The following is a 25,026-nucleotide window of genomic DNA, read 5'->3' on the forward strand; positions in this document are numbered from 1 at the left end:
CACCCCTAGGAACACTTAACCACTACACTGCCACCCACTGGTTAACCCCTTCACTGCTAGTGTCATTTACACAGGAATCACTGCATTTATATAGCAGTGATTGCTGTATAAATGACAATGGTCCCAAAAATGTGTCCGCCATATTGTCGCAGTCACAATAAAAATCGCTGATCGCCGCCATTACTAGTAAAAAAAAAAAATTATTAATAAAAATGCCATAAAACTATCCCCTATTTTGTAAACGCTATAACTTTTGCGCAAACCAATCAATCGCTTATTACGTATTCTACATATTTTTGGTAAAAAAAATCGCATCGGCCTAAACGGAGGGAAAAAATGTTTATATATTTTTGGGGGATATTTATAACAAAAAGTAAAAAATTAGTTTTTTTCAAAATTGTTGCTTTTTTGTTTATAGAGCAAAAAATAAACACCGCAGGGGTGATCAAATACCACCAAAAGAAAGCTATTTGTGGGAGAAAAAGGATGTCAATTTTGTTTGGGAGCCACGTCGCATGACCGTGCAATTGTCAGTTAAAGTGATGCAGTGCCGTATCGCAAAGAGTGGTCTGGTCTTTGACCAGCAAAATGGTCCAGGGCTGAAGTGGTTAAAACAAATTCAGCATGACGAATGTGCTTTGTCCATTATGAATGGTAGTTTTACCAGACTTCCGTCTTGTAGTTGAATGTGAGTATGCGTGAGTGCGCGTCGGAATCGCATATACACGGATAGGAAAGTTTTCCGACCCAAAAAAATGAGAACATGCTTTCAATCTTGTGCTGCCTGAAATTCCTCCAGCAAAAGTCTGATGGAGCATACACACGATCGCATTTTCTGATCAAGAGCTCTCATTGGTCTTTTGCTGGCCAAAATTCCGATCATGTGTACGGGGCATTAGGAGGAACAAAAATCCTGTCAGGATTTTCCCAATCAGTGTATACCGCCTGTTTCAACAGGGAGTGTAGAGGGAATGTCTCTGCGACCTGAAGAGGCCTCAGAGATCCCAAAGAGGACAAGGGGGTCAGTCACCTCTGCAAGAGGCAACTTAAAGGCAGAACGAACCATTTCGGTCAGAGTCAGGATCAAAAGCCTCAAGTGGATAGCTTCTTGTCCAGATTGCTCAGAAGCAGACTCATCTGCCGGGCAATCCACCAAATTCTGAGCTTTAAGCTCCTCCCGATCCTCAACCCATTCCTGCTCCAGACTAGGAGACTCCAGATAGGGGGATCTGTCACACTTCCTGCCACCCTGTGGGATGGAGGCAATCATGCCAGCAATCCTGTGCTCTAAACCAGCTAGGGCTGAGGACAGTTCTTCCTTAGTGATAAACGGGTGAAGCAGCAGTGTTTACTGTAGGCACAATACCAGATAGGCACAGTGGCTCAGATTGTCCGGAAGCCTCTGGTCTTTCAGGGGATACAACACTAGGGATACGACTAGGTTCATCAGGAACTACTGACGACATAGGTGTGGCCTTCCCTGTGGTGTTGGTCTCACTCCTCTTTTTGGAAGACATTTAATAGCCACAAACAAAGAGTACTTGTGTACTCAGAAGAGAGACCCTTTAGTAGGGCTCATCAAGCCCCTATGCAACAATCCTGCTAAGCACCTTTAGCCTGCCAAACACCTGGTGACTCACGTGACCTGGGTAAGGAAAAATGAACCACTGCAAGTCTCTGTTCAGATTCTGCTCTGCGTCACAAAGCTGCATGCCTTCTATAAGCACCACATGCTTGGCCGACACAGTTTAAATAAGCTGGGTGCGTGCTGGAGCGCGCATGAATGTGCGCAGTCCCAGCGAACAGGTGCGATTGTATTCTCATACAACGCAAATCTTCATGCGCCCAGATAAAGGCTACGGTGCATGTGCGGTGAAGCCGCGTGCATCCTGGCCACCAAACCAACAGCTGAGCCTACTGGCGCTCTTGCGAATGCACATGCGCCATGGCGAACCAAGGTGAAATGCCACACCATCATACAGGTAAAAAAAACAGCCAGACACAAGCAAAAAAAGGTACACTTTGAGAACACCCACAGCTAGCCCTAAACTCCCACGTTTGGTCACCGCACACAGGTGCTCAGCTTTTAGCTAGCTTGACTGATTGTTAAAATTATTGGGACACCCCACAATAAGAATATAAAGGGGTTTCACTTACCTGTCCAGATGCAGGGCCACTTAGAAACTAAGGGCCCAATCTTCACCCTTCACGGTGGGTTCCTGCCACTTGGACCTTCAAGCACTGGCTACCCTTTTCATGGTTAGGGTCCACTCCCTTGGACCTGCACAGCACCCTGCAGGAAATACCTTAGCGCTGTAGTGTCCGGGATTTCAACTCCACCACATTACAGGGAAAACCTTGCAGAATCTTGAGTAATCTTGAGTCTTCTTTGTGAGGCTCAGGTACCATTTATCCATAGCATAAAAGCCTGTGTCATATGGATCCTATTGGTCAATCCCTTGACTCATTTTGGAACCTTTTGTGGGACCAGAGACCTGGAGCTCAGAGCGCTCAACCAAACAGTGCCATCCACCTTGCAGACACTGGTAAAAAATGAAAGTACTTCCTGTATGGGAGGGGTTATATAGGGGATCACTTCCTGCCTGAAGATCTTTGGTCTAACAATGTACATTTACCTGATGATGAAGTATAACCTAGCAGGTAATAAATATTAGCCTGACCTGTGGCCCATGATGTATGAAAAAGACATACAGATTTTAACTTGTAAGCAACAAATGTCAGAAGGCTTATGCTTGAAAGGGTTTGAAGAGGAGCTGTAATAAAAACATCTTTGCCATTCTGAAGCTACCCTCCAACCACTTTGCATATTAGTTTATTTATACTGCGATCATTTTAACTGTTGGCAGCTGAAGCCTGTTTACTTCCTGAATTTACACGGAGGCACACCTCCAGCTCTCATTAGCCTACTTGACTCACCGAGAGAGAGAGAGAGAGAGAGAGAGAGAGAGAGAGAGAGAGAGAGAGAGAGAGAGAGAGAGAGAGAGAGAGAGAGAGAGAGAGAGAGAGAGAGGCATGATGTCATAAGTCTAGGCTTTTTACAAGACAAGAAACAGGAAGTGGGCTGTATAAGGTATTTACTGGCAGAAAGAAAAATGTTTTACTATCCAAAGTTAAAACAAGGGCAGAAGAATATTTAATAGACGGAAAGTTGAAAAAATTACTGAAGGTCCGCTTTAAGAAGCAGTAGAACTACATGATTCTGGCCAACTCTTAGAAAAAAAAAAAAGATCAAGATTCTCGTGGCGCAAAATCTTTCACATTATACATAAAAAATTGAGCTAACTTTACTGGTTGTTTTTTTTTTTTTTCTATTCATCAAAGCGTATTTTTTCCCCCAAAAATTTCATTTGAACGATTGATGTGCAAATACAGTGTGACATAAAATATTGCAACAACCACCATTTTATTCTCTAGGGTCTCTACAAAAAAACAAAAAACAAAAAAAAAAAACAGGATTTTTGTACTCACCGTAAAATCCTTTTCTCTGTAGTTCAGTCGACTGACACAGGAAAAAATGTATGTGTAATTGCAATTATACAGCCGCCTGCAAAACTTTGCAGCCAAAACAAGCATCAGCCGATGCACTGACATCTACCTTGTAGAATTTTGTAAAAGTGTGAACAAACGGCCAGGTCGCCGCTTTACACACTTGAGTGACTTGATGTCGGAAGGCCCAAAACGTTCCAATTGCCCTTGTGGAGTGGGCCGTGAAAGGAAAGGGGATCACCTTCCCCTTCAAAGCGTAGGCTTATACTACAATCTGTCTGATCCACCTGGAAATGGTGGCTGACGAAACTGCCATGCCTTTTTTCGGACCAGCTACCGAAAAAAAAAAAGGAGTCCGACTTCCGAAAGGGAGCTGTAGCAGACAAATACACCCTCAGAGCCTGAACCACGTCCAGGGCATGAAGGACAACCTCCTTAGGATGTGTCGGCTTAGGACACAGAGATTGTAACACAATGTCTTCATTGATGTGGAACGCCAAAACCACCTTCGGCAGAAAGGAACCCGTGTTGCGGGCGGGGGCAAACCATCATGCGGTAGCACTTTTGCTCGCAGGCTTGCAGTTCCATGAACACTTTGGTCCTTCAGAGGTTGTCCTGTTGGGCTGGGGACGCTTGGTCGAAGCAGCCGTTTGTGAGCGGAGAATGAGGACCCTTGCCTTCGGCATGGCTCCGTAGCCTTCCTGGCCTGTGGTAGTAGTGTACTCTTACCACCTGTGGCATTTTTAATAATGTCATGCAATGAGGCTCCAAAGAGCCGGTCGCCAAGGAAGGGAAGATCCATCATGGCTTTTTTGGATGCCTGGTCAGCAGACCAGCATTTTAGCCAAATCAGGCACCTCTGCTGACACTGAAGCCCTGGATAACAGAGGAAGGGTATCCAGGGCTGCGTCACAAATGTACTTCAGGCCGTGCACTAGTTGGTCTGCTAGTTTCACATAGACATGAAAAGCCTGTTGCTCTCCCAATTCGTGGTGCAAAAGTTTTGCCCACTGGGTTAGTGTCTGAGACACAAGTGCAGATGCCAGTACTGGTAGCATAGTTGACCCCACAACCGTAAACCAGGAACGAGCTACTGCCTCGGCCTTCCTGTCCGTGGGGTCCTTAAAGGCCTCAAAGGTATAATGCACCACCATGTATTTGGGGAACAGGAAAATGGTCAGAGAGCATGCTGCTCCTTGCCCCACCAAAGATGGCCGCCGAACACTGTATACCATGAGGGACAGTGAACAAAACAGGCAGATAAATGGCGGTGAAACACTGCTACAGCGATCAACAGACACCGCCTCCAGACACCTCAAGGAGAGAGCCACACACATTCAGGGCACAGCCATCCAGCGCAGTCCCCCCCAGGTGAGAGCCCCCCGTAGAGCCCCTGTATATGGCACACACACCACTCAGCAGCCCATGCAGCATCCCCCACAGGGAAGGAGGAAGGGAAGATAGGGACAGAGAGAGAAGAAAGGGAGGTGAGGGACCCCCGAATCGACCTCCCAGGGAATTCCCAGCTGCTTAGCCCCACAGAGGCAGGGAGAGCTGTACTTACCTGTCCTGAAGAGCTGGGAGACATTCCATCTGGAGCTGAGGCATGTCGTGACCGACCCAGCATGGAGCTCTGGTCTGCAAACGCTCGCTGGCCAGGCTGGGGAGACTACCAGGATAAGGGTATCCAGCCTGTCACCCAGCCGGCTGTTGATAGCAGATCACAGGATCTTTAATCTTGTTTCAAAAAGCAAAGCTTCTGCAAAAAAAATCCATGGATCGATGGGCCCGCAGGGTTCCTAGGTCTTTCTTCACTAGACAGAAAAAATCTGAAGCTGCAAGGCAGGCTGTGGGGTTGTTACCTAAGGGACCGCCCCTTGGGCGGTAGTAGAAAGTTCTAGTTTTTATATTACATGTTAACATGTTATGCCTAGTCCTCTCCTGAAGGTGGCGTAACAACCCAATGGTCTAAGAGAGGAGCTGTGTCAGTCGATGAACGTAAGAGAAAAATTATTTTAATTTGAAACCAACAAATGTCAGAAAAAGGTTTAGTGTTTAAGTGGTTAAACTTCCCTCAATTACACACCAAAGTGTATTCCTTTGATGTAAAGGACAAATCGTTACAATGTTTACACTCAAGTTCCACTGCTAAAGAATGTTGTGATTCTTGGCAGACTGCCTGTTGTTTTTTTTCCCTTTCTTTTGACGGCTTTAGCAGAGCAGAGAGAATTCTCTGCATAGAAAGAATCGGGAAATACTTTGTCACGATCGCAACAAGTAAAAAAAAAATTGCGATAATGATTCTTAATTATTCGTGCAGCTCTAAGAAGCAGTTTACTGCATGGCTCAAAATAGAGTCCTAATGATGCGATCTACATTTGGCAACCCCAGCTACAGACTGCCATGTGTGTCGTGTATACATCTTTCGAGTTAACTAGGAAAATTCTCTTCCTTCTCCAACTGCAATTTGTGACTTAACATACATTATGAACAAACACACTCTCCTAAGCCTTATTTTGTCACCAAATAAATATGTTTAAAAATAGACATACCTGCACAGTAGCAGCAACTGGAGACCCTGAGGCAGGTGGCTGTCTGTGGGATATTGGCTGTTTTGTAGAACCTACAGCTCCACTCCCTGCTGCTCCAGAAAGATGAGTTCTATTTGTAACAGTGGCATTTTGACTGGCTCTGCTGATAGGCACATTCATTGCAGAGCTTAGAACTGTGGTCTTATGTCCAGGTTGGGTAGGGTTAACGGGCTTAGAAGATGAATTAGATTGTTTTGGAGACTGACTTTGCAAAATTGGACTAGAAATTTTTGGAGAAGGGACAGAAGAAGGGATTGGAGAATGGACAGGAGATGAAGCAGGCATATTCTGGGAAGGACTCTGTTGCCTGACTGTATTTGTGACTAATTTGGGTGAGGAACTGGGGATTTTTGTTGATACAGATGAGTTTTTCAGTCCTGGAATACCTGCTGTGCCCTTTCCAGATGGTATAGGGCTGACTGTAGGAGAAGGATGAGCAATGTTAATACCACTTGACACCTTATGTGCAGCATTCTGAGAGATGGGATTACCTGAACTGGAAGAACTAGAAGTAATAAGCTTGGGCGAAGGAACCATGCTATAAGGAGACTTGAATGCAAGATTTGTGCCTTGTGCATTTTTTGCCATAACGTTAGTAGAGGTAGAAGAGGCAGCACTTCGAGATACTGGTGTATGTTGACCGCTACTTGTTGATGGTGATGATGGAGGTCGGTAACCAACTGTTTTTTCAGGGGTTTTGATGACTAGTGATGTGGAAGATATCTGGGGGCTACTAGTCAAACGCACAACAGGGTTAGCATGGGATTTGCTAATAGTAGCTTGCAAAGGTGTAACATAGTTTTGTTGAAGGGATGGCTGGACCTTAACAGTTTGCAAGGAAGAAGAATTTTGTACTAGGGAAGAAGAGGAAGAAACATGGGCATGTGATGAAGATATTAAAGATATTGGAGTTGAGGACAAGGGAGCGGAGGTGGAAGAGCCAGCTGATTTGGCCTGGGAAGCAGATAAAGCCTTCGCCTTAGCAGGTGCAGAAGATGAGGATACCTCAGATTGCAAAGACCTTTGCATTCCTTGTTGAAGCAGCTTAGCAGGTAAAGTTTCCAATGACACTTTGGGATTGTGAATTGAAGAGCCAGCAATAAGCCCAGACACTACTGCTGAATGGGCTGGAGCAAGATTCTGGTGTTTCTTTGGTACAGGGGCTGACTGGCCTGCAATTAGGCTGGAGGTATGTGGAAGAGGATCAGTCTTTTTAGGACCACTCAATGGTAACTTGCTCATAATAGAAGCTAGTTTTTCCTCTCTCAAGGCAACCCGAGGCCGGGAGGTGGGTGTTTCTATGTGAGAACTAGATGCTGCAGTAGTTCCATTGTTAAGCACAGCTAAAGCTTCTGAGATTGAATCTAATGAAGGCGTTTTAAAAGAAAGGCTTTCATCCAGTGAATCATCCAAGCAGATAGTCTCAGAGGATACACAACTAGAGGTGCTGGGAACACCAGTTAGCACAGCTGCATTCACAGGCGTACGACCAATAGCGAGCGATGGTGCCAAAGTCTTCTGCTCCTTTTTAGGACTTGATTCCTTGATAAAAAGACAGAAAAGAGAATAGACTTTTAATGAGAAAATAGATATGAAAACAGTTACCTGATAATTACATTTCCAGGAATCAGACAGCTCCACCCATCTAAAACAGGAATTACATAATCCACAATCAATAAAAAGAGCATAGCCACCTCAATATTAAGCCGGAGCCAAAGGTAACTAACAGAATAAAATATCGACACAGAATAAAGAGCAGAAATAGGCTGTCCTGGAAGAATGCTGGGAACTGAATAACTAGGTAAACTATAGCTAGCCATACATTATTCATTTTTTTTGTTTCCTTTCAACTAGCAGGTGTGTTGTGAGTGAGGAGGTTAAACGTTGTTCTCTGTTGAACATATGTGTACTGTGTTGTACCTACAAACTTTTGCTTTCTTTTGTACCTTAAAACGTTAAAAAAATAAAATGAATGAAATACAATGACCAATGTTGCTGTTGCCAGTACCACTGATCATTCAGTAAAAACCCAACAGGCGTGTTGTAGAGTCGATAGATTGAATTGTGTACAACCATCCTTCCCATACATGGATCGAATGTCGGTCAGTCAATGAAAAATTTCGACCCATGCATAGCCAGCTTAACTGTTTTCCCAATTATCTTCCAGAACAACAAAAGAGTTTAAGTGAAAAATAATCTCTTAGGGTGGGGCTACCACTTGCAGGACCTACTTTCCTAAAGATTAATATTTGGTGGAGCTGACCATAGGTTGCAGGAAAGAAATTTGCATGACTCCACCATCAACACAGACAGTGTTTACAGGGGAATCAGCAATTGCTTTCTCCCGGCGGGGATGGCAGAAGACAGCGATTATTGCTAGCGGCTATAGCAGCTGCTAGCTATAATCACAAGAAAATACAGCATGCTGATTGTACCCAAGTTGATTAACTTGGTACATTCAGCCTGCCAATTAGGCCAGCCATACACATTTCAAATCTTGGCTGGTTCAGCAGGAGTGGGCTGATATTTGAACTATTTATGGGCCGATTTAAGGCAATCTGGTTGTGTCATTCTACAAAAGGAAATACTAACTTCCTATGTTCTATAAACCTGGGGTGAGTTATTTACAAACCTAGTTCTTTTAAAAGGACTGTAGAGTCTGGGAAAACTACGCAATAGGGTTCTGTAATAGACTAAAATGCAATTATGGCCAAAACCAAAAATGGCATGTATAATAAAGTCTCATCAGCATTACCACATTAGCCCTTGTTTTTCCAGAGTCCCCCAATGTAATAATTTTATCAGAACAAACACAAAGTGCGCTGTCCGTTCTAGGTTAATAATGCTCAGTAAAAGAAATACAATACCAAATTAGTGTGAAAAATTCTGTGCTAAACTATTAGTGCAATAAACATTATATAAAGTGCATGTATTAAAAAAGTATATTAGCGTTCAAATAAAGTGCAAATATAGTGCCAAGTGTCCAGTCCTCCACTCACTTCACTCCTATGTGGAGATTTAGAGAAGATCACGCCAAAGAGAAAGTTCTACCGAAGCACAAAGAGTTAATGAGCTCCTTTGCCAGATTTCACACAGAGATCAAAGTATTGCTGCTCAGCAGCCAAATGAATAACAATCCAGGAAAACACTCCCCTAGTTCCTAATTCAGGTCGCTCAGAGGGATTTTAAAAAATGCAAAGGAAGCCAACACAGTGAAATATTTTCGGCAAGCCATTAAAATAGTAAAATCACACTTATAGAATACATAATTTTCAACAGCATGCAGCTCCATACACGGGCACCATCCGAGTTACCACTCAGTGTGCGGAATGACGTCACAAGTGAGGACCTGCGCACAAGGATCAAACTCATCCAGAGCCTGCCTCTATCCTCCTTAGTGTTCCAAAACTATTTTATTACTTGGTGATCCAGCCAGCAAGTCTGTTTTTTCAACTTCCTGTAACAGATCCATTGTTCAGCAGAAGTGGCAGTTACAGGGTTGAGCCAAACAATTTATTACTGTACAATAACCAGGAAAAAAAAAAAAGGAATAAAAGCCTGGGAAAATGAAAACATTGGCAGCCCCCATATTCCGTAATTGGTAAGGCACAATATATTTCTGTTTTGAGGATTAAATAAACGTTCCACCTTCAATGTGTACGTTCTGTTGCTTAACCTGACATACTTTGCATACAGTTGGAAGTGAAGTCGGTACCTGATGTTCATAATGGGTTATTATATATAGAGCATGCTTGCATCTTTTAGTCATGCCTCTGACAATATCCCTTAGGATGAAACATGTAAGGCTGACTGATGCAAGCATGCTGGATATGAATTTCTGATGATTTTAAATTGCCTTTTTCTATGCCAGTGTGAAACTTCGTTCTTGTAAGTGTACTACATTAGAGTTTTATACATTTATACAAGCTGGCTTCACTATGTTTTGTCACTTCACCTTGCCTTGCATGGTATGTGTAAACTATTTGGAGCGCTGGAGTCTGAAGTGTTTTGACAGCTTAATGTATGAGGATTGACATCAATTTGAATTTACCACATTCCAATGATCATCTTTCTCTCTGAGAGGAAATAGAAGTTGTGTTGCCAAAAATAATTTTTGATGCTCCACTCTATTCTATAATCTGGTAAGCAGATTTGATACACATTGGTGCTGTGTGATCTTTCCTGCACTTCTTGGAAAAGGTGGAGGTCTCCTCATTTATTTCTTACCTTGGTTTCTTCAATTATGGAACATATATAAACGCTGCACCTTGGACTATAAAGGTACAATATATTACATTTTGTTGGGGTTTTGTTTCGCAACTTCCACTGAAACTATGGATACAGCCAAAAGCTACTAGCAACACAGCATTAAAAAATAATGCTTTTGCTAGATTGTCAATCAATGTTCAATGGCCTGGCTCATGTCAGGAGCAGGAGGTGGTACAGCAGCATTATGAGGTGAACACCCTAGCACAGTGATGGTGAACCTTGGCACCCCAGATGTTTTGGAACTACATTTCCCAGGATACTCATGCACTCTGCAGTGTAGTGGAGCATGGGAAATGTAGTTCTAAAACACCTGGTGTATTAGATCACAGATGACTGTAGGTATCGTACTAGGAGTCTTGCACAGGCTGCACGGTGTGGCAACCTAAATAAAAATCTTTGACCCTAAAATGCTGTAAGGATTATCCATTCTTTTTCTCTCACATGGTCTACTAGGTCACCTAAGGAATTTATGGGAAAAGGAAAGAAAGCCTATACCAGGAAAACGTCAAGGGCTTTACACCGCGACTAGACCCTACCCACGATCTTTGCCTCTAGAGAAGGTTTTGGACTTGTCTGTTTTGCTTCTAGCAGACTGGGCAATAATCAGAGGGCAATTACAGAACATATCAAACCAGTTTTTAGTTATGCTTTAACTGCTTCCTGACCACCTCACGCAGATATACTGTGGCAAAAGGGCATGAATAGGCAGATTAACGTACCTGTACGTTGCCCTTTAAGAGGCGGCTTGTGGGTGTGTGCGCTGGGAGCTCCGCGAGCATGATTGCGGGTCCCGCAGACTATGTCCACTAATGTAAACAAGCATTTCCCTGATCTGCGTAAAGATGCTGACCACAGCTGCCTGTAATCGGGAGCGGTTATCAGGGTTGTGTCACACATAGCCCCTCCCCTCCAGTTATAATCACCCCCTAGGACACACTTAACCCCTACGGCACCATCTAGTGGTTAAACCCTCCACTGCCAGTCACATTTACACAGTTATCAATGTATTTTTAATTGCACTGATCGCTGTATAAATGTGAATGGCCCCATTAATCACGCCAAAAGTGTCCGATGTGTCCGCCATAATGTTGCAGTCCTGATGAAAATCCCTGATTGCTGCCATTACTAGTAAAAAAAATAAAAGAAAAATAAATTATATATATATATATATATATATATAAAAAATAAAAATGGCATAAAACTATCCCCTATTTCTTAGACACTTTTGCGCAAACCAATCAAATGCTTATTGCGATTTTTTTGATCAAAAAATATTTAGAATAACTATCGGCCTAAACTGAGGAAAAATAGGATTTTTTTATAACAGCTTACCTGTAAAATCCCTTTCTTTGAAGTACATTACAGGACACTAAATTAAAAAGTGCACTCCCTATATAACCCCTCTCACTGGTGGAAGTACCTCAGTTTTGTAGCAAAGCAATACACATGTATACCAAGAAGGGAGGGACCTCTGTGTCCCGTGATGTACTTCAAAGAAAAGGATTTTACAGGTAAGCGGTTATAAAAATCCTATTTTCTTATCGTACATCATGAGCCATAGATCCATAGTAATTACTATGTGGGATGTCCCATAGCAATGCCAACTGAAGGGAGGCAGACAAAACAAAGTAGGGCACCAAGAGACTAGAGGACTCATACTGCAACCTGCAGTACACTGCGCCCAGAGGCGATGCCCTCATGCCTTTTACATCTACTTGATAGAATCTGGTAAATGTATGGACTGAAGACCAAGTTGCTGCCTTGCAGATTTAAGCCATGGAGGCTTAGTGATGCACCGCCCAATAAGCACTAACAGCCCTGGTGGAGTGCGCTTTAAAATGAAAAGGATGAATTTTCCTCTTTAAACCATAAGCTCAAACAATCTTTTGACAAATCCATTTAGAAGTAGTATATTTTGATGCGGCTTGTCCTCTTTTAGGACCATCTGGCCACACAAACAAAAAATTTGTTTACGAATCTGAGTGGTCACTTTCAATAGACCTTGACTGCTCTTACCACATCAAGAAAATGTAGTGACCTTTCTTCCACAGAAACGAAGCTCTGGAAAAAAATGAAGGCAGAACAATATCCTGGTTTAAATGAAAACCCAATACTACCTTCAGTAAGAATTCAGGATGTGGCTGCAATACAGCTTCATCCTTATCAACAACTGATACAGCTCTTTACAAGAAAGAGCAGCCAACGCTGATACTCTTCTTGCAGAAGATATGGAAACCAAGAAAATTATTTTTCCCCCGTCAAGAGGACCAAGGGAATATCTTGTACTAGCTCCAAAAAAGGCTGCTTCTATAAGCCGACAGGACTAAAATTAAGTCCCAAGGGTTCAGGGGGTGACCAAACTGAAGGATTAATCCGCGTTCCCTCTTGAATAAAGTTGCAAACCAGAGAGAGGGAAGCAAGAGGTTTATGAAAACAAAGACCGATAAGGCCGACGTCTGGCCATCGATAGTACTCAAGGCCAGCTTCATTTCTAATCCTTTCTGAAGGAATTCAAGGATCCTACCTATGACACATTTCCTGGAGGGCCAACCCCTGGATTTACACCAGGAGACATATGCCTTCCAGATTCTTGACTCTGGAGGACAGCTTCCTAGCATTTAACCAAAGTAGAACTACTGAGGCAAACCAACCAAGATCTTACAGAATGTGGGTCTCAATAACCAAACCGCTAAATTTACAGTTTGTAAGGTAGGATAGAATCACGAGAGAAGGTCTGGACATAGTGGTAGGGTCCAAGGGACCACCACCGCCATCTTTACGATTTCAGCGAACCAAGATCTCCTGGGCCACAAGAATCACCTCCTTCCCTTCTTGCTTGATCCTGCGAAGAAGGCGCGAAAGCAGAACAGGAGAGAATGCATAGATCAGTAAAAAAAAACTGATCCCACTGAAAAAAATCAAAGCATCTGTTTAAGATGCCATCGAATCCCTTGTCCTTGACACAAAGTTCCACATCCGGAACTCTCCATCTTCTGGTGTATCAACAGAAACATGTCGGGGGGGAAGGGACCCTTCTCCCGGGAACAATTGTTGGCGACCCAAGTAGTCTGCCTGCCAATTCACTATTCCTGGAATGAAAATTGCTAATAGGCAAGGATAGGCGAGGAGTCTTTCTATCAATTTGTTATAGTTTATTTGTTATAGTTTATGATTATTGATTACTTGCATCTCTCTCCTTTCCACAGAATATTTTATAAGCTCCCGAAGAAGCATTCAAATTGCGAAACATGTAGAGCTGTTCTTGTGCATTACAACATGATTACATTATAACTAATGTTATGCATCTAATTAGAGAGATTCAGTTAGTGGTCTGCATTTTTATATATATCTTTAGGGGATTGCGCCTCCCACTCACTATTTATACTACCCCCTTCTCAATAGAGTATGCTTATAATACTTATATTCACTTAATAATCACTGTGCCCCCACATTATCCAAAATATATACACAAGACATTAATTTATAATTGCAAAAAATATAGCGTCCTTATTGTGCGATATTTTAATTCGATTGCTCCAACTGTGCCGTCTTAATCACCGATCATCTTCTAATCAAAAGTCCACTTGTGTCAACTAAAATAACCAAAACTGTGCCACCGTCACCAAGCAGAATGGCCACTCACCAGATGTCCCCAATCAGTAAGCCTTCGGATCATTCAACGGATAACCAATCCACAACGCATTCCTCCCGTTAGCAATTCCTCAACATCCATATAGTCATACAAAATTAAATGGAACCAATATAGTGTAAAACCATTTTAACTTTAATGGAAAAATCTATTAAAAAACGTATTGCACTCACATTTCAATGTGTCTATTGGCCGACACCAAGCCTTTCCAGCAATGAGAAAACCGTTCTAAAATCGGGCAAGCCACTGATGTTCCGCAGGTGGTGTTAGTCTCCCTTCACTGGGCCGACCTGTTCTTGGCTTGTATTCAAGGACCGTATGTCTCCCACAACTCCTACGCGTTTCGCATTTGAGCGTCGTCAGGAAGCTGTGGGAGCCCTCCCCAAACCCCCTTTTTATAATACCCCCAATTACCTGTTACTATGCCACCGGAAGTGATGCTGCCGCCATCTTGATCCCGGAAGTGCATACCCGACCTTTCCCTATTTACAAACTGGCCCCTTCCCTATAATCAATAATGCCTCTACCTTTAAATCATTGTTTGTAATTAGGCCAGTATCAGGCATTTTATCCTTTAGTTGGTTCCCCAACCTTATAATTCCGTTTGGGATCTCATCCCCGTTTGTACCCGAGGTGGGTTCCGCCATCTTGTTATAGGGCAATAATGCCCTTACTAGTATGGTTCCATGTAATTGATTTAATTAATCCCCCCCTGCTACAGATATATGATTTCTAACATCCTCAGTGGCCGATTTCCTAATCCCCTCACTCTAAATACTTTTCTACATCACCCTTCTCATCTTTTTCTTTCTGGATAGACCGGACTATATCCATAAAGCTACTTCCTGTCTAACCGGAAATGCGTCACCGGATGTTTACCCCGGAAGTTCGGGACCGGAAGTCCTCCGCCACCATTTTAAGTGTGGTTTTGACAATTCCCCTCATTACAGCTAGTAACTCCCACAACACCAATCCCAGCTTTACCATTAGGCTCCACCCTTATTTAAATTACAGTTTGTTTATCCTTCCTGTCTAGTACATCTATATTCCAGTGACCAAACAAGTATATTAGTGCTAATTATATTATTATTATTTGTTGTTGCCTCAGTAGGTACCCTCAGCTTCATTTCACTATGAGACTATTTCTTTTCATGTAACAATGGCTGCTTGTTTATTCAGATTCTTCTTGTTCATAAAGCTATTTAAGGGGGTCATGTCTGAGTTCCAAAAATACAATTCTTATTAAATTTGTTAGTATTTGCTTTTCCCATTGCTGGAAATACTTTCACAAATATACCATCATATAAAATACCCTTAAAATACACATATGCATACAAATATGAAAAAAATAAAAATAAATAAAAAAAAACTATAAAAACGATCAAAAATCATCAATAAAACAATTCAAGTCTATTTCTACATTTAATCCTAAAGGTTTTAAAGTGCTTAGTCTATGTATCCAAAACGTTTCGTTCTTGGATACTTCGCGCCTCATATTACAATTCCTCTAATCTTTATCTCTTCTGTCTATTGCAAAGAATTTTAAACATCCCGGATCACGATTATGTGCTTCTCTGAAGTGTCTTGATACACTATGGTGTTTATAGCCTTTTTTAATATTTCTTATATGTTCACCTATGCGCGTGGACAGTTTCACGGTGAACGTGAACCCAACCAATGTAAGTTTCCTAGATTTGGAAATATTTAAACATGACAACCAGCTGTACACTAGAACACACTTCAAGGAGACAGACAGAAACGGTTATATCCCATACAGCAGCTGCCACCACCCACACTGGAAAAAGGCCATCCCCAAAGGACAGTTTATCAGAATTCGAAGAAACTGTAATCTACTCTCAGATTATTACATGCAAACAGAGACATTAATAGATAGGTTTACCAACAAGGGTTACAACCGAGCGGAACTTGAAATATTAAAGGAAAAGGTGGGTGACACCAATAGGGAAAGCCTTCTTGGGAAGAGAAGAGAAAATAAAATGGAAAATAGGAAAGGGGTACCATTCATTTTAGGATTTAACAAACAATACAAGGATATGGAAGAGGTGGTTAAAAAGTATTGGCCGATCATCTGTAGTGATCCGCAATTAGGTAATATACTACCAAAAAAGCCCACGTTTATTTACAGGAGGGCAAAAAGATGGAGACTACATCGTGAAAAATGTCCCTGATCCCCCCCAAAAAATTACACAGTTTTTTGAACAGAAGGGGTTTTTCGATGCAAGAAATGTAAATCATGTAGAACAACGAGCAATAAGGAACGTAAAATTGTCGAATTCCAATCCCATGCCAATAAATTAAAATTTTAAATAAATTAATCACATGTAAGAGTAGGTATGTTACGTATGTGATGGAGTGCAGTTGTGGCCTCCAGTACGTGGGCAGGACCACTAGCAAACTGTCCACGCGCATAGGTGAACATATAAGAAATATTAAAAAAGGCTATAAACACCATAGCGTATCAAGAAACTTCAGAGAAGCATATAATCGTGATCCGGGATGTTTAAAATTCTTTGCAATAGACAGAATAGATAAAGATTGGAGGAATTGTAATATGAGGCGCGAAGTATCCAAGAACGAAACGTTTTGGATACATAGACTAAGCACTTTAAAACCTTTAGGATTAAATGTAGAAATAGACTTGAATTGTTTTATTGATGATTTTTGATCGTTTTTATACAGTTTTTTTTTTTTTTTTCATATTTGTATGCATATGTGTATGTGTATTTTAAGGGTATTTTATATGATGGTATATTTGTGAAAGTATTTCCAGCAATGGGAAAAGCAAATACTAACAAATTTGATAAGAATTGTATTTTTGGAACTCAGACATGACCCCCTTAAATAGATTTATGAACAAGAAGAATCTGAATAAACAAGCAGCCATTGTTACATGAAAAGAAATAGTCTCATAGTGAAATGAAGCTGAGGGTACCTACTGAGGCAACAACAAATAATAATAATATAATTAGCACTAATATACTTGTTTGGTTACTGGAATATAGATGTACTAGACAGGAAGGATAAACAAACTGTAATTTACATAAGGGTGGAGCCTAATGGTAAAGCTGGGATTGGTGTTGTGGGAGTTACTAGCTGTAATGAGGGGAATTGTCAAAACCACACTTAAAATGGCGGCAGAGGACTTCCGGTGCCCAACTTCCGGTCCCGAACTTCCGGGGTAAACATCCGGTGACGCATTTCCGGTTAGACAGGAAGTAGCTTTATGGATATAGTCCGATCTATCCAGAAAGAAAAAGATGAGAAGGGTGATGTAGAAATGTATTTAGAGTAAGGGGATTAGGAAATCGGCCACTGAGGATGTTAGAAATCATATATCTGTAGCGGGGGGGGGGGGGGGATTCATTAAATCAATTACATGGAACCATACTAGTAAAGGCATTATTGCCCTATAACAAGATGGCAGAACCCACCTCGGGTACAAACGGGGATGAGATCCCAAATGGAATTATAAGGTTGGGGAGCCAACTAAAGAAGGATAAAATGCCTGATACTGGCCTAATTACAAACAATGATTTAAAGGTAGAGGCATTATTGATTATAGGGAAGGAGCCAGTTTGTAAATAGGGAAAGGTCAGGTATGCACTTCCGGGATCAAGATGGCGGCAGCGTCACTTCCGGTGGCACAGTAACAGGTAATTGGGGGCATTATAAAAAGGGGGGTTGGGGAGGGCCCCCACAGCTTTCTGACGACGCTCAAATGCAAAACACGTAGGAGTTGTGGGAGACATACGGTCCTTGAATACAAGCCAAGAACAGGTCGGCCCAGTGGAGGGAGACTAACACCACCTGCGGAACATCCGTGGCTTGCCCGATTTTAGAACGGTTTTCTCATTGCTGGAAAGGCTTGGTGTCGGCCAATAGACCCATTGAAATGTGAGTGCAATACGTTTTTTTATTGATTTTTCCCATTAAAGTTAAAATGGTTTTACACTATATTGGTTCCATTTAATTTTGTATGAATATATGGACGTTGAGGAATTGCTAACGGGAGGAATGCGTTGTGGATTGGTTATCCTTTGAATGAACCAAAGGCTTACTGATTGGGGACATCTGGTGAGTGGGCATTCTGCTTGGTGACGGTGGCACAGTTTTGGTTATTTTAGTTGACACAAGTGGACTTTTGATTAGAAGATGATCGGTGATTAAGACAGCACAGTTGGAGCAATCAAATTAAAATATCGCACAACAAGGACGCTATATTTTTTGCAATTATAAATTAATGTCTTGTGTATATATTTTGGATAATATGGGGGCACAGTGATTATTAAGTGAATATAAGTATTATTAAGCATACTCTATTGAGAAGGGGGTAGTATAAATAGTGAGTGGGAGGCGCAATCCCCTAAAGATATATAAATATATATATATATACATACATCATTCACTTACCCTGGTTTTTCTGGGGGGGGGGGGGGACTAGGACTGGGATTGCAGCGGACCCTCAAGCACAGCAAGGGGGAGGTTGAGCGCCGGTATAACTTGGTATTAGTGGTCTGCATTTTATCTGCAAGATTTTTATATTAAAAAAAAGTGTGTTTTGTAATATTTGTTAAATAAAAACTTTGTACATACTTTTTATAATTGGTGCCTATAAAGTCCATTCTTGTTGTCCCTCTATTTAAAACTACTGTTCAGGATGTGGCGCTGCTTTATTTTTTGGATTCCCACAGTGCAATACTGTGTTGGAATTTTGAAAAACTTGTTCATTCATTGTATTAATGATCAGCCCCAAGTACTGCAATCAACTTGATGGATTTAAGGAGGATTTCTCTTGGTTGAGAATCCAACCTAGGTATTCCAGATGGCTAACTGCGGTGACCAAAGTTTGGACTAAGCAGGCTACTGAATTGATATACGAAGAGAAGATCTAAGTAGGCTAGTATTGTTATACCTTGAGCCCTTACCCTGGCTAAAGGAGGAGCCAGCAGAACCTTTGTAAACACTTGAGGTGGACTTGAGGGGGAGTAGCTAGACCGAAAAGCAGAGCTACAAACTGAAAATGAAGATATTCTACCTTGAAGCGTAAATTTCGGGTGAACAGGGGAAAAAACAGCACATGGAAAAAAGCATACTTGATGTTGATTGACACCAGAAGATTTCCCCCTTGTAGGACAGGGGCTACTGATCACATTGACTCGATCATGCGAAAAGAACGGATATTCTAAATCGGTTTAGATCTTTGAGATCTAAAATGAGTCTGACATCCCATACGGTTTTGGAACCATAAAAAAGGTTTGAATAAAACCCTAATCCTTGCTCTACCATGCCATGCATCAGATGTGATCAATTTTGAATGATTGGCACCACAGCTTGTAGACTCTATAAGCTTCACAAAGATCAAATAATATGCACTTATGAGGGTTATTTTTTTTACCAAAGATATGTAGCAGTATAACTTTTGGCCAAAATGTATGAAGAAAAATTACTAGTTTGCAAAATTTTATAACCAAAATGAAGACAAATGCATTTTTTTTAACATTTTCAGTCTTTTTTTTTTATCTATAGCCTAAAAAATAAACAATGGTAACTAAACCACCACCAAAAGAAAACTCTTTGTGTGGAAAAACAGAGACAAAAATGTCATATGGGTACAGTGTTGCATGAGTAATTCAAAATTTAAGAGCACTGGTTAGGAAGGGTTTATAAATGCCCAGTGGGCAAGTGGTTAACTATAATACTCTGTGTTGGAGAAATATGGCAGGACAATCAGATAGGAAATCTATCTGAGTGGAGTGAGTCTACTAACAGGTGGCAGCCTCAAATCTAAAAACCAGCTGTCTGATGCCAAAAAAGTCTAAGGCTAGGTTCACACTGCTGTGATCAGATTTGATCGAACTATAAGTGCGAGTAGGTAGTGCAACTTGGATGCGGATTGCATAATCTACAATGCCAAAATTTCACAAAAGTAGTACAGAAACCTTTTCCAAAATCGCACCACGTCTTGTTGCATTGGTGTGAATGGACACTATTGAGAACGATTTCCATTTTCATGCAATTCTGTGCAACTCAAGTCACATCTGAAATTGCAATAGTGTGAATGGAAGCTTAGAGACATTCACAAATCTAGTAGGATGGAAACTGATCCTAAAGATCATAAGCGTGGACATTGATTTGTCTAAGCCATCAAGAAATCATAAGCTTTACATAGTAAAGAGAGTTAGCCTTTCTAATGAAGGTAAACTCGCACAGCATAAAGTACATAACGACTTTTAAGGGGATTTCTTTTTCTGATGTACTGGAGCTGGACCAAGGGATGTAACAACAATGTCCTGATTAAGGTGAAAGACCAAAGCTACCTTTTCTTGATCATACATCACGGGACACAGAGCCTTCATTACATAGTGGGTTAGATAGGCACCTTCGGTGATTGGACACTGGCTAACCCCAATTAAGGAGAATTTCTCCCCTATATAACCCCTCACCTCAGTTTTTTCACCAGCGTCTAAAGTGCTTGGTCATGTAAAAAAAAACCCTGAAGGTTGGCACAACGCTACCCGCCGTGATGGGTGAAGATTGGAAACTGTTTCTCAGCAGTTCCTGCGGCGGGGACAGGTAAGAGAAGTTAATATATTGCACATTATGGATTTCTTCATTAGAGTTGCTGCATGTCTTACCTGGTTTCTGCCACTAGAGGGAGTAAAGCGCAACATGGTGTATACTTGCATGCCTTTCCAGGATACATGCTCAGTGAAGCCAGTCTCCGGACGGCTCACATCCTCCGCTGCAGGTTCTGCCATAAATCTTTAATATAAGGGGTCCCACAGGGCTCAAACTGTGGTCCTCTTCCTCCTCCTTGTTCGCTTGTCCTCGCACATGCGGGGGACACACTTTTAGCATACAGATGGCAAAACGGGGGGGGGGGGGGGTGTGTGGTTGCGGGGCTGTGCATGACGCTCCACTGCTCAGGCGCTAAGCGGTAAATTTAAAGCCCAGAGCACCAGAGCTCTATAAAGCAGATGGACACAGAGCTGTGGGCAGGGATCAGATCCAGGCAATCCTAAGACACCTACTCAGTGTCAGGTTGTGCAGTTAAGCATATGTGTGTATTGTGAGACTTGTAGCACAACAGTGATTGCACTTTGTACTAGTACCTCTGCTTTGTAGATTAGGACTATGTCTCCTCGTAAGAGGGTCTCAGGGGGAGGTAACAAAGGCACTAAAAAAAAAATCACTGCCTATGACTAGGGGTCCTAAAGATGCCTGTAGATTACCACCCCCACCCCCCGAAAGACTGGAGCCAGCCTCACAGAATGAGTCAGTGCCCCTGTCAGGTTTTGCAGCCTCTCCTAATGTTTCAACCCCAGCCTATGTCACAGAAGACTCCCTTAAGGCTACATTGGAGGGTTTTCAAGGAAGAATTATGAATTTTATTTCAGCTTCCTTAAAAGATAGCATAAAAAGGGGTAGATCCCCTCCTCTTTCAAAATGATTCCTCAGACACTGAGGAGAGATCCCCATCATGGGATAGGGATCAAGAGCAGTTGGATGAATTAGAGAAAGAGAAAAGAGTCTCTCCTCCTCTCAGGCACTCAAAAAGCAGGACCAATATTACACTGAATTGGTGCGTACCACTTTCAGAATGCCCGCTGTTGAGGCCGCTACATCTTCTGTTTCTTCCCTGGGGGTCAGGAAAATCCCACAGACTGCTTTTTTCATCCCTTAATGTATAAATTGCTGTATGAGGATTGGGGGCATCCCAATAAACTGTTCTTTCCTCCTTAAAGGTTTTCAATGCTTTATCCTCTGGAGGAAAGTTTAACCAAGAAGTGGGAGGTCCCATTTATTCACACATTTATTGTGTGAATAAAAACCTGACCTGTCCTCTGGATAATGCTCGGGTGTTTAAAGATCCAACTGATAAGCTGGAAATTTTATTAAAAGCCTCCTTTTCCTTGGCACTGTAGTACAACCTACAGTCGCAACTGTGGGGTTGTGTCAATTCCTCAAGGAACAAGTTAAGCAAATGCTTGGCCTCCTTCCCAGTGAGGAAGTGGAGAACTATGCAGACCTTCCTCAGGATTTGTGCTTTACGATTGATGCAATTTTGGATTCTGTCCAACAAGCATCTCGTTTGTCTCTCCTGTTGGTACACATACAAAAGTCCCTGTGGCTCAAAAATTGGGCAGCTGAGCGGTCATGTAAAAAATATTTGACTAGAGGACCAGACAGGAAGGATATTCTTCTGGTCATAATAGGTTTTGAAATAGTCCGGACAGAGGATACGGACGTCTCGACCAATACAGAAATAGAGGGAATTTGGATGCACCATATACACCAAATATACCTAGACACAGAAATCGATACTCCCCCATTAGGGAAAATTATCAAGAAACCCCACATAGGGAACAGTACCAGGGGAGAAATTACCATTTTTTTTTCACAGAGGTCAAGGGAACAGACCGCCGGGTCCAAAAGAAAGAAGTACCCCCTACAGACTCCCATGAGGAGGGAGACCATTTCGATACCCAATGAGGAATCAATTTCAGAGGAACTCTTGGAGGAATGGGGGTTGGAATCCGAGAAGGAACAGACAAGGAGAAGTAAGTAGAGACTATATGGAACAACAAGAACCCAGGTGGGAAGAGAGGAGGGAGCATACATACAGAACATTACGATGGGAAGGAGAAAGTGCACCAGAGGAAAGAGAGGAGGCAACAAGAAAAAGAAGAAGAGAGTACTAGGGGAAGGTATATATAATTTGAGTAATGCAGTTTTTGTAGAAGACGAGTTGAAGATTTTGGATTTAGGCCTGATAAAATCTTGATACATTTGCAGTTTATATTGACCTCTAAAAATTTGCAAGGAAGTTGAATATAAAGACATTTTTTGCTAAGAAGGAACAAAAAGAAAAACAGAGGAACATAGCACCTATAGACATTCAAACTTGAGAAATGATTCTACTTTTAACCCTAAAGCACAACATAATGAAAGTTTAACAGTGTTCAAAAAAATGGTGGAAAGAGACCTAAGAGAACTGGAAATCACAAGATCTAAAAGCAAGGGCATATGGAAAACCATCAGACAACCGGAGAAGAAAAAAGATATAGTAATCAGGCCAGCAGACAAATGGGGGGGGACTGGTAATATTGAACAAACAGGACTATATGAATGAAATGGAGAACTTACTAAATGTACCAGACACCTAGAAGAAATTGAAAGGAAATCCCAAGAAGGAATATGAAAAAACTTTAAAAACATATGTTAAGAAAGTAGAGAACAAGGGGATTTTGAACAAAAAAGAGGCTAAGTACCTAATACCCAAAGCCGCCAAAATCCCGGTAATATACTATGTCCCCAAAGTGCATAAAAACCAGCCACCCGGAAGACCCATTGTTAGCGGCATAGAATCATTCTCCAGACTTGGGGCCTACATAGATGGATTCCTTCAGCCCTTGGTTATGGAGGGTAAATCATATTTAAAAGACAGCAGGCAGCTGATTGGAGAATTAAGAAATATAGACATAAAGGAGGAGGACATTCTGGTAACAATAGATGTTAATTCATTGTATACGAACATTAAACAAAGTGATGCAATAAGTAGTGTAGAATGGGCATTACGCCAACAGTCAGATTTAAAACTGGAACAGATTAAATATATTCTGGAGGGACTCCAATTGGCCACGAGCCACAATTATTTCTGGTACCAAGGTACATACTATACCCAAGTTAAGGGGGTAGCCATGGGAGCAAAGATGCTCCCAGTGTGGCGAACCTCTTTCTAAAATCGATGGGAAGAAGAGCAAATTTATGGGGTAACCAGAAAGAATCTTAAAATGTACCGTAGATATATAGATGATATTATCATCATTTGGGGAGGCTCAATGCAGTACCGTATTTGCCGGCGTATAAGACGACTGGGCGTATAAGACGACACCCTATTTTTCAAGTGAAAACATAGGTTTTGGGCAATACTCGTGGTATAAGACTACCCCCCTTCTGAGGCAACACCATTTTAAAAAAACATTAGAACGATTAAAAAATACAAAGCAAGAATGCCAACTACTCATCCGCCATGCTGTGTTATGTCATAAAGTAAATCAAACAATAATAACACAAACAGAGATCTATTGAATGCCACAACTCTGGAAAGTAGAATTTTTCACTAACCAAACCTATACCACTTTTGGGTTACATTCTATGGGAATTGTCCACCAAAATGCATTTAATAACCCCCCGTCATATGTCCCAGATTTACCTGTCCCTCTTGGGTGCCTGAGACCTCAAAGGCAAATAGCAGGATGTATAGTAGTAGGAGATCAGTGAATTGATTTACCCAGGGAAGTATGGTGAGTGGTGTATTATTTTAATGAATGCAACGTCTGCTTGGATTGGCAGAGGCTGTAGCATCATCAGCCCTTGCCTCTCTCTCTCTCTCAAAGCCAATCCGAGCAGGCTACTCTATGTAGCCTGCTCGGATTGGCAGTGGCTGTTACTCCAATCCAAGCAGGCTCTGTATTCATTAATAGAATACATTGCTCGCCGGGATTGGCTCAACGGCGTATACTGTTTGTTGCTGAAGCCACATACAGTATTAGCAGACATTTGGGGGCTGACATCCATCGGGCAGCATTGTATACCTATATACCCGGCGTATAAGACGACCCCCAATTTTTGGGCATTTTTTTTTAAGTGTAAAAGGTAGTCTTATACGCCAGCAAATACAGTAACTACAAGATTTTTTTGATGAGATCAGCCATAATATATATGATATTTCTTTTACAGGAAAATCGGATCAGTACAGTATAGATCATTTGGACTTGAAGATTTTTAAGCAGGATGCGACAATAGGCACGCGCACTTTCTTTAAAACCACGGACCGCAACAGGTATATCCCCACGAACAGCTGTCACCATATTCAGTGGATAAGGAATATAACCAAAGGGCAATTGTTGTGGCTGTATAGGAATTGTAGTAAGGAAATAGACTTTGAAATACAAGCGGAAGAGATCATACAGAGATTCATCATAA

General features: G+C 41.8%; 1 protein-coding gene across 5 annotated transcripts in view; it reads right to left on the minus strand.

Annotated features, from left to right (window-relative positions):
• The window catches only part of UBN2 (ubinuclein 2), an 855,287-nt gene that overhangs the window by 177,837 nt on the left and 652,424 nt on the right, over positions 1-25,026 (minus strand). For all 5 annotated transcript variants that reach the window (XR_013262361.1, XM_077452498.1, XM_077452497.1 and 2 more), the window contains one exon: positions 6,060-7,640. Coding sequence is in view for 4 of the 5 variants with exons in the window: in XM_077452498.1 (XP_077308624.1) it covers positions 6,060-7,640 (1,581 nt within the window). In the remaining variant the exon portion in view is untranslated. The remainder of the gene's footprint in view (positions 1-6,059; positions 7,641-25,026) is intronic.

This window comes from Lithobates pipiens, unplaced genomic scaffold (genome assembly GCF_037356315.1).
Source record: "Lithobates pipiens isolate NorthernLeopardFrog02 unplaced genomic scaffold, aLitPip1_a1.2 Scaffold_23, whole genome shotgun sequence".
NCBI lineage: Eukaryota > Metazoa > Chordata > Amphibia > Anura > Ranidae > Lithobates > Lithobates pipiens.